The sequence below is a fragment of the Gavialis gangeticus genome, unplaced genomic scaffold, assembly GCF_001723915.1.
Source record: "Gavialis gangeticus isolate Ggan-Ray unplaced genomic scaffold, GavGan_comp1, whole genome shotgun sequence".
Lineage (NCBI taxonomy): Eukaryota > Metazoa > Chordata > Crocodylia > Gavialidae > Gavialis > Gavialis gangeticus.
The window spans coordinates 6,310,234-6,321,018 of NW_017729007.1; the positions used below are offsets into that span (position 1 = coordinate 6,310,234).

A 10,785-nucleotide genomic window follows, 5' to 3' on the forward strand; every position below is an offset into this window, starting at 1 on the left:
GGTGGAGCGGGGTCATCCGTGGGGGAAGGATCCTGTCAGGGGGGCGGTTCAGGCAGCAATAAAGCTTCAATATGGCACAGCTTACTCCATACCCTCCTGCACAACATTATAAAAATGCTAGACAGTAAAGAAGTGAGTGAATCTCCACTACATGCCTGTATGCACTTCACCTCATCCACTTCCAATTTTAAGAAATGGCATGATCCTAACCCTTATGGCCTTTCATCTGTACCAAAACTCCTGTTACTGGCCATGTCAGGGATGATTAGATTACATAGCGGAAAGCATAGCAGAGTGTAATCACCTTGGAGTCCTGAAGCTAAACAGGGCTTGGGAGAAAGAATCAGCTGTGGTTCTAGTCGGAAGAAGAGGCAGTAGCTGTAGAGGAAATACAATCAGTGAAAAAGGGCAAAGTACAAATAAAGAATTTGCCACCTTAGACACTGGCCACAGATGGTGTAATCTTCCCAACCATTCTCAGGTGAGAGGCACATCCTGATTAGCCTCATTAAGAGACTCTTGCAAGAACCAGCTACAACCAGGTGCTGAGTTGAGCAGAAGCTCACGGACTGGAGGGTGGATCTAGACCTCACGTTCTGAATGAGGGTCCCCTCACTCAGGGTCCGTGGCTCTGAATCATTTCTGACCCAACACCTAGGCCTGGGAGTAAAATAAATTTAGAAAATCCCTGATGGAAAAATAGAGCTTTTAAAAGCTCCACCAAAGCTGAAAGTGAACAAATAAAGAATGACTAAAGATTTCAACAGCACTTTTGTATTTACAAACAAGGGATGCCAGCAGTAAGGATACTAGCTTGAAAATAGCCTTATTTCTAACAATGGAAGGTCCTAAAGCACTTGATATATTTCAGAGCATTTTCAGTTTACTTGGGAAGGGGAGGCTAACTATAAAGCTATGGCACAGAAATTTGAATAGCCCTGTATTTCTTGTATAAAAGAAACATGTGAGTGATAGAAGTCTAAAACACAGAAGTCTTTGTGACTGATTTTAGGGTAAGCCTACACTGCAGTCACTGCAGCTCATATAGATATACCCTGAAGTAGCTAGCATACACAATGCTAAGAGCACAGCTGCAGTAACATAAAGAGTCACAAGGTAGCACGATTCATGAGGCAGCCAATTAGGTACTTATCCGAATCCAAGATGACTTTGAATTTAAGAAACTGCCCAAATAATTAGATTCAATTAATGGAAAATTATATATTTGTATAATTTTTCATGTATAAAATCTAATTATTAGAGGGCAGGAACATGGAGCACACAGTGACTCTGGTACCATCAGTGGTAGCAGCTCCGGTCCCAGCCTCAGGCAAGTAGTAGCTCTGGCCTTGGTTCCAGGTTGGGGCCAGAGCTGGAGCTGCAACAACTCCCCTGCCTTTAAGCAGTTTCCCCTGTGCCCCCCACCTCATCCCATACAGTCTCCACTGTGTCCACCACCATAAAACCCCTCCCCTATGCTTCCCCTGGTCCATATACTGCATGGAGTCCCCTGCACTCCCTCTAACACCCTGTTTCCCCCACAAACTACGAAAGCTGCTGGCTGGGGCCAGAGCTGCAGAAACCACCTGCCCTGGGCCAGTATTTGAATCCAAGAGAAGGGTCACTCTCCTACTGAATGGAGAAAAAACCTCATCTGTAATTCAAGTAAATACAGTCCTTAGCTTCTGGGGCAGGTTTCCTAGATCATGCTAAATATGTGAATTTAGATATACTTTAAGACTAAAGAGTCATTCTGAGGGGCTAGTTGACTTCCTGATAAATGCAAGCTATGATTGGGACCTGGAATAAAAACCTCAGAGAAATACTACCAGAAGATCTAGAACAAACTCTTGACAAAGCTATTAGAGTTTGCCAAGCAAAAGAAAACATCCTGTTCAGACTGAGCCTAAGGGAAGGTGCAGAATGGTCTCCACTGAACATGTGAGAGAACTAAAAATATTACAAGAAAAGAAACCTGAGGCAGATAGGCATGCAAAGCTCTAAGTCAAATCCAAAAAATACAACATGGAACTGCATGTATATGGAAAAATGTACAAGCCAAAACAATGCTTAGCATTTGAGAAAAGATTCAAGACCTACAATAGATTACAACACCTGAAAAAGTATACAAAAGCACCAACAGTGTGTGCAAAGTATGGATAAAAACATGACAATAATAACAGTAGCTCAGAAAAAATATTTTTAAGAGTAATAGACAAGGTTGTGACCAAAGATGAATAGACTGTCAGCCTCGACACAAGAGGAACATTTAATAATTTTAAATTGGACACAGGTGGACAAGCTAATGTTATGCCAGAAACAGTAATATTAGCACTGAAAGAAAAGCCACAAGCTGTAGCAGTAGGACTAAATTGGATACAATTCACCATTTTCACTGGCTAGCTACTCACCACGCTAACGGAATGCATGAACTAAACACACGGGTAAATAAGAAATCAGAAAAATAAAATGTATAACAATACCAGAGAAATGATACTCATTATTGTTTTAAAAATGTTTCAAGCCTTGACCTCATCAAAAAGGTGTACTCATTGGAGGGGCAGAGGGGGCAAAACATCTGAGGAAGAGTTTTAACATCATTTTCCAGGAACTGGGAAATTTCCAATATAGCACAGAAAAGTTGAAATAACTCAGCCATTCCAGGAACTATGTACCTAGAAAAGGAGAAGCTAAATGAGGACCTGCATAATATTATATCTGTGATGATAATACGATGATAAAAGTTGCAAAGTGGGTCCACATTTGCCTTTTGCAGATAAAAAAGATGAAATCCTTCACTGGTTTATAGAGCCAAAATAATTTTATACATGAAAGAGAACATGTTTACTAGCTACAAGGAGAAAAATTTTTGGAGAAAGATGGCTGATTTTATTTTTTTTTCTATGCTGGATATCACAGGGATTTTAATATGTTTCCTTAGAAAGACAGGGTACATTCAACAGCACCTTCTTGGGGAGATGTTGCTTTTTCAAACTGTCATGAAGTGTTTGCATCTAAATCATTTCACTGAAATTTGCAACAAAGTTCAAATGCTGTAGATCAGGATCATGGACAGCTTGTGTGTGCAGGATTGGGAAGGGGAGAGGCAATACAGCATCACATAGGGCAGGGAGCAGAAAGGAGAGCAGCAGATCAAATAGGGGAATGGGATCTGAGTGGCACTCAGGGAGGGTGTGGGCATAATTTATGGCACATCTGTTGAAAAAGTTGGCCCCACTGCTGTAGAGAAAATTCAGACCTACAGGGATGATGAAAAACAGTAGAAGACCATGAGCATAAGCTCCAACAGCTATGGAAATTGCCAGAGCTCGTTGGCTGAACTGAAACAAATAAAGAAGCAAATTCTACATGACAAATATACCATACCCAGAAAGAAGGTTAAAAACAGTAAGGTATAGAGATAGATCACAGTAGTAGAAGCCATCACTAACTTGCCTGCCTAAACTGACAAGGAAGAACACAGTTTCCTGGAAAAGTGAATTATGTAGAGAAGTTTATGCCTAATTATCTCATCAAAATAGCACACTGACAGGACCACTGGGTAAAGATGGTCAATGGGATGCATTAAGAAGCTCAAGGAATTAAAGACGTCCCTTTGTTGAGATACAGTGACTGTAACTAAAGATATCTGCAGAAAGACACTGTCCTCTTTCAGTTGCCTGGTCATAGATGGAGACCAATGACTTATGCATCATTAGCAGTAGGGCTCAAATATGACACACGGCAGTCCTAGAGCCATTGGTGTTACAACCCTATATGTTGCAAGTTTGGTGAAAGGGACCAAAACATTTAGAATCTATCCAAGAACATCCTAAGATGGACAGAATCAATATGGACTGCTGTAACAGATAAGGTGTGGAGGACAATACAGCCAAACCCAGTATAAAAGATGCAAAAAGTATGGTGGAATGTTGTAATTAAGTTGCCAAATGGCCCATTGGCAATGATGAATGCTTAAGTTAAGCACGTCTAGTGTATAACAATGGTGGAAAAGAACTACACTTTGGATTTGTGCTTAACCCTATGTTATTCCTGCTGTTGGCCAGTCTGATTACCTAGCTGATCACATAAATAAATTATAGAATCATAGAAAATTAGGGTTGGAAGGGATGTCAAGAGGTCATCCAGTCCAGCCCCCTTCTCAAAGCAAGACCGTCTCCAACTATATTAGTGCTTCCCTGCCCAGCTCCTATGACTGGGCATGGGCAGAGCAGAGTTGCACATGCTGTAGTAAAGATTTCCAGGGTTGAGGGGCAACTCTGAAGCCCCTTTGATAGTTGGCACCCAGGGCTGATGCCCTGCTCTAGTTCCACTACTAGACTCTACCACAGCATATTTCAAATAAACATGCAGCTATTCAGCAAGTATAGCCTTAGTGTCACATTCTATGATGAGATGATTGGCTTAGTAGTTTCAGGAAGAGCAGTGGATGAGATATACGTTGACTTTAGCCAGGCTTTTCATAGTCACCTACAACATTCTTGCAAGGAAACTAAGGAAGTATGGGTTGCACAAATGATCTGCACGGTGGATAGAAAACTGGTTGGATCATCAGGCTCAGAGAGTAGTAAGTCAATGGCTCAATGTCTAGTTGGCAGCTGGTATGGGTGGATGGAGGGCACCCTTAGCAAGTTTGCAGATGACACCAAACCATGGTGAATAGTACATATGTTAGTTGGTGGTACTAGAATTCAGAGACCTTGACATATTGGAGGATTAGACCAGAAGAAGTCTCATGAGGTTCAATAAGGACAAGTGCAAAGTCCTGCACTTAGGACAGAATCATCTCACACACTGGTACAGGCTGAGGATCCACTAGTTAAGCAGCATCTCTGCAGAAAAGGACCTGGGTGTTACAGTGGACAATAAGCTGAACATGAGCCAGCAGTGTGCCCTCATTGCCAAGAAGGCTAACAGCACACTGGGCTGCATTAGTGGGAGCATTGCCAGCAGATGAAGGGAAGTGATTATTCCCTTCTATTTGGCATTGGTGAGGCCACATCTGGAATACTGGGTCCAGTTCCCCCTGTGCCCCCCACTGCAGAAAGAATGTAGACAAATTGGAGAGTCCAGTGAAGGGCAACAAAAATGGTTGGGGACCTGGGGCACATAACTTCTGAGGAGAGGCTGAGGGAACTGGGCATTTTTAGTTTCAAGAAGAGAATACAGAGGGGATTTAATAACAGCCTTCAACTACCTGAAGGGGAGTTCCAAAGAAGATGGAGCTAAACTGTTCTCAGTGGTGGCTGATGACAGAACAAGAAGCAATGGTTTCAAGTTGCAGCAAGGGAGGTTTAGGTTAGATATTAAGAAGAACTTTGTCACTAGGAGGGTAGTAAAGCACTGGAACAGGCTACCCAAAGAGGTGGTGGAATCTCCATCCTTAGAGGTTTTTAAGACCAGGCTAAACAAAAACTTGGCTGGGAAGATATAGTTGGGGATGGTCTTGCTTTAAGCAGGGGATTGGACTAGATGACCTCCAGAGACCCCATTCCGACCCTAATTTTCTATTATTCTATGATATCCTGTATAATAGACACCTTACAATTTTTGCTTGAATTACATCGCTTTTAGGGATGCAGCCAATCTTAATTTCAAGGTATTTTTAGCCTTATACAGAATATCACTGTATATTGCTCCCAGGCAGGTTTTCCAGACTCGAACCATTGTTGTGGTTCTTTTTTGAAACCCTCTCCAATTTTTCAAGTTCCTGGGGGTTTTTTGGTTTGTACACACCAGAACAAGTCAGAGAATTCCACTAACAGTGTCCCCAGTACCTAAAACAGAGGAAATACAATCTCCTTGTTCTGAATTGATATTACACCTTTCTCTTTCCAAGGATCAAATTAGATACAGCCGAGATGTAACAGGGCAGCCCTGTACTTGGGCAGTGACAGTGCATGGGGCAGTACCAGTAGCTGTTTCAACAACTATTTTTATGCCTCCTACCTAAGTTGGAGTCTGAGGCTGTTGCCTCAGCCCCCTCCCCTCTCTCATCCTCTTAGTTACGCTACTGAGGCACAGCACCACACTGGGAGTTCACATATGGTTGGCTATCCACTATGACATGTAGCATAATTTTCAAAGACACTAGCCTTTTTTACCCTGCAAACTTAACAGATTAGGCAGCAATGTCCTCAAACTCACACTTCTGTTTCATGTGGACTGCATGCTAGATCAGAAGCAGTGTTTCTGCATCCACGTTGTGTCACAGGTGTGCTAACTGGAACTATCACTTAAGTGTGCTAATTAACCTGCCTTGAGTGCTCAGCTGATGCAATTATATTGTAGTCAGTTTAGGAAGTAGCCCATGGGGAGTAGCATGTGATGTTTGAGAATGCTGTTACCATGACCCACTATTTCCACATGCCCCCATGCTGTTATTATGACTTACTGTCTTTGTTCCTAGATGTTTGATGGCCTTCCATTTGGCTTTACTAAAAGTTAACATGCTGCTAGCTTGCAATCAGTTGGCCAAGTGAAACAGGTCACTCTACATAACTTACCCATCCTCATTATTACTCAAGCACTTCACCAGGTATCTGAAAATATGACCAGAAGGCCGACCAATGTCCAGTTCCGTAGGTGGTTCTAGGGCTGTTGGTTGTAACCATGTTGGTCTAAGGACATAGGCAGGCAAGTTTCTTTGGGTAGATGTGATATCTTTTATTAGATCAACTAAATAGTTGTAAAATATGTTCTTTGCAAGCTTTCAGGCACAAACGGTTTTCTTCAAGCATAGGGAGACTCTGCAGAGTCCCAGGTGATACTATACTACAGTGGAGAGTCTCCATATTTTAATAAAAGATATCACATCTACCTAAAGGAGCTTGCCTGCCATAGGCAGTTCTAGAACCTTTAAAAGGGGGGTGCACTGTCAAACTATTAAACAACACATTTTGCATCAGTTAAAAAGAAATTAGAAGCTTTACTAATGTTGCAGGGCCTAGGGCTATATTATTCAGTTTAAAATTAAAGCAAAAAACAAATATAACTTTATCAGAATGTGTATTAGCTATGTATAAAAAAACAAATGAGGCAAAAAATTAAATACAAGATGTTTCTTTAGTTTTATTATCATTCGAATTAAATGTACATTTTTTCAGATTTATAAAACAAACTACAGTCTTCTTGAGCAAATGTTTTATTGAAAGTTATTTCCATACCTGAATTAATGGTTTTAGTTAGAGTTAAAACAGTCTGCAGGGCTGTGAAATAGGAGTTACATTACCAGGAGTAGCTAGCAAACAGCAGAATTTCAGAAGAAAGCATAGCTTAATTTTGCATACTGGCTTCTACTCTACCCAGGAGAGCACACAATTCACCAGCAGACTCTGGTGCCCAGAGCATGCAGGCTGCAGATCATGGCTCTGCCCTGGCTCTGGACCACACTGTTACTGCTGCAAGAACCCAGCCCAGCCCCAGAGCAGGTCCCTGTCTTGTTGCGTGCCCTGCCAGCACTCCTGGGGCCAGTCTTCACAGAAATCCCTGCCCCTGCTAGCACAGCACAGCACAGCACAGCACAGCACAGCTGCTGCTGGGGTCTCCATGGAAACCAGGCCCAGCCACATGGGCAAGAGCTTCTGGGAAATGGAGTCCACTGCCAGGCCCATGGGCCAGACTTTACCCATCCCTGTCTTAGACTAACATGGGTACAACCAACAACCCTAAAGCATGGAAGATATCAAATTTAGCTTAATTAGTGGAACATCAAAACCACTAAAAAGGAGAGAGGGTCATTAACACCTGTGCAATGAATCGTTTAGGAGGATTCAGGTCTGAGCAATGAGGGCAACTGACTTCTTCAGTGCTGCCTAAATAGAAATGCTGCTGCCACTGTCAGGCAGTGGGTTTTAAACTTTAGATGGACCAGGAATGAAAGATGAATGCAACTGCACCACTGCACACTGCCAGATCTGCTCCTGTCTACATCTATCTTGATTATTGCTCCTTCTTCATAGAGTACAACCAGGGGTGTAACTGCAATTGCTGAATTTTGTCCACAAGATATTAGATCAGTGGCTCCCAACCTTTTGGCCCTACAGGCCAAATGAGTGGCATGGGGCCAGCACTATGAATCCCTGAGCCACCCCTGCCCGGACCTACAGGCTGGGATAAGATTCTGGTGTCCTGTGCTGCTCATGCTTGGCCCCATATGCCAACATCAGGCTCTGGGGCCCTGTGCTTCCCCTGCCCAGCCCCATGTACCGGCAATGGGCTCTGGGGCCCTGCACTGCCCCTGTATAATAGATTTAATAGATGTTACGGCTGGAAGGGACCTCAAAGATCATCAAGTCCAGCCCCCTGCCCCAGGGGCAGGAAGTCAGCTAAGGTCAAAGGATCCCAGCAAGATAAGCATCCAAACGTTTCTTGAATGAGTCCAGAGTAGGTGCCTGCACCACTTCTGGAGCGCTGTGTGCTGGGATTGGGCTTTGGGGCCCCACATGCCAGGATCAGGTCCCATCAAACATACAGGCTGGATGACTTGGTGCCATGTGCCATGAACAGCATGTGCCCCTGGTGGCTGGGGGGGCATGGCTGCGTGAGCATTAGTGGGAGCATGGCGGTTGTGGCAGAAGCCTGGCGGCAGTGAGCAGGGAGCTTCCTTAGACATCACTGGAACTGTTGGTGGTGGGGTGGCGAGCACTGACCATGGGTCGGCGACCACCGGCAGGTACTGCTGGCAGCAGCAGCAGCAGCCAGGGGTGATTCATGGACGACCCACAGATGCTGCCGGGACCACCTGCAGGCACCACAGACAGTGTCGGCGGTGCCTTCTTGCAGGGGGTGCACTGCCACACGCAGGGGGTGCACCCATGTGCATGCTCTGTGCGCCACCCCTGCCAGGGGCTGTATCTGACCCATATGCTGGGGACTGAACACCCCTGTGGTAGATTGACAGTAATGACATATTTTACACTGTACAATTAACAAGCCTCAGCTAATTAACAACTTCCAGCTACGATTTGAACCAGTGACCTATAAATGAGTAGCTTGATAATCTATCCAGTGCTTCATGTAGGATCTTTGCATACTAAATAAATGAATAAATAAAGAGTTAATGAAGAAAAAAACCTATAACAACCTTGAACTCTTGAAGAAAATTATGAGTTATAATGAATACTGAAAAAACGGCAACTTTACATAATCAACTAAAAACTTCAAGGCTTTAATGGTTATATGATACAGCTCTTGCATATGAAAATGTATGCAATTCTTTCCTGTGTAGTCACATATAGCCCAGACAGCTTACCTCTATGCTCCCAAGTCATTTACAACATCCATTAATAAATATTTAGTTGTTATATACCAGAAATTTGACAGTTCTAGACCCTGAAGATTACTCACCCTTGAAGATCTCATTGCAGTATAAATTACTGAAAAATGAATTCCTCGCTCTTGCAGACTCATAGTCAATCTTCCAATTACTTTGTCTATAAATAGAAACTTACATAGCTTACCAAACTCTAAGCTGATAAAACTAAAAACCTATGATAATTGCAACACAAGTAATGAAGTATATGGGTGTTTAAATCAATTTATAGGAAAACTATAATTCATATGACAGTTTAGAAAACTAGAGTAATGCTCAAGAAATGTAAAATCTACATTAAATAAGATGAATGCAAGGCAGTTCAGATAAAGGAGGGATTCAGAAGTCTAAATGAAATTTAAATGATCTGGGAGAGTATATTTTAGGAAAGTAAAAGGAGGAGGAAAGACAGAGCATGAGCAGATGAGAACAGGATGCTAAATACCATCTAATAAAAATAAAGCTGAAGAAATTATGTTGTGTGTAACTTAAGATGCTCAGAGTATTTGATCATTGGAAAGTTACCAGCAAAATTTTTTTGAAGGATTGGTAAATCTTAGATTTGGTAATAATACAGTAATACAGTGCCGTTGCAAATAGATCTGACTGGTCTGAAGTCTATGGAAATGTTAGTATACGCTTAAATAGGGGCAGAAATAAACCCTTAATTAGAACAGCTGTTGAATCAAGTCACAAAAATAGTAAAAAAACTCCACACATGGAGGAATTACTACAAGCACATTATTTTTGTACTAATTTTAAGTAAGGTCCAAAATACTTTTTATGGGCAAATCTTTATTTTTGAAATCATACATAGTCTGCATATCCACTTAACTATGGAGTTCGTTAATTAGCGCCGCAGTAAAGCATCACAGTCAACACATGTGCCTGTGTTAGAGGGCAGTTATTAACTCAACCATAGGATACTAAGATCCAGGACAAGTAATTTGTGTAATTTATGCTGCCTCAATGCACATGTAGATGGTGATGGGGCTGGCTGAGGCATGAGGGTGCTACAGTACAGGGCAGGGGCAGCCAATTATTTCAGGCGGAGGGCCGCTTACCTAGTTTTGGCAAGCTGTCGAGGGCCGCATGGGTAGCTCTGCCCCTTGACAGGTGCCCCACCCCTTGGTCACCATCTTGGCACCAATGTCCCAATGTCTTGGGACCGATGTCCCAGGACCAGCTCCGGTGAGGCCCAGAGTGGGGTACAGGCTGGCAGGGGTCTGTGGGGCCAGGTTGGGCTGCACCAGAAGGGAGAGGGGGGAGCTGGCTCAGCTCCATAGAGCCCCTGCTGGCTGGGACCCTGTGTGGCAGAAAGCCACCTTGGTTTCTCCCCAAAAATCTCTGCCCTGTGACACTGTGATTTAAATCTCTGTGCTGTGACCATTCAATTAGGATGGGCCCAGCACACAGGGGACCACACCCTCAGCCTGTCTCTTTAGGGAACT

The 10,785-nt window shown here is 43.2% G+C and overlaps 1 protein-coding gene across 1 annotated transcript in view; it reads right to left on the bottom strand.

The window, feature by feature from the left end:
- The window catches only part of ATP6AP1 (ATPase H+ transporting accessory protein 1), a 112,233-nt gene that overhangs the window by 59,829 nt on the left and 41,619 nt on the right, over positions 1-10,785 (bottom strand). The window contains exon 6 of the mRNA XM_019509271.1: positions 9,370-9,455. Within this exon, the coding sequence (XP_019364816.1) occupies positions 9,370-9,455 (86 nt within the window). The remainder of the gene's footprint in view (positions 1-9,369; positions 9,456-10,785) is intronic.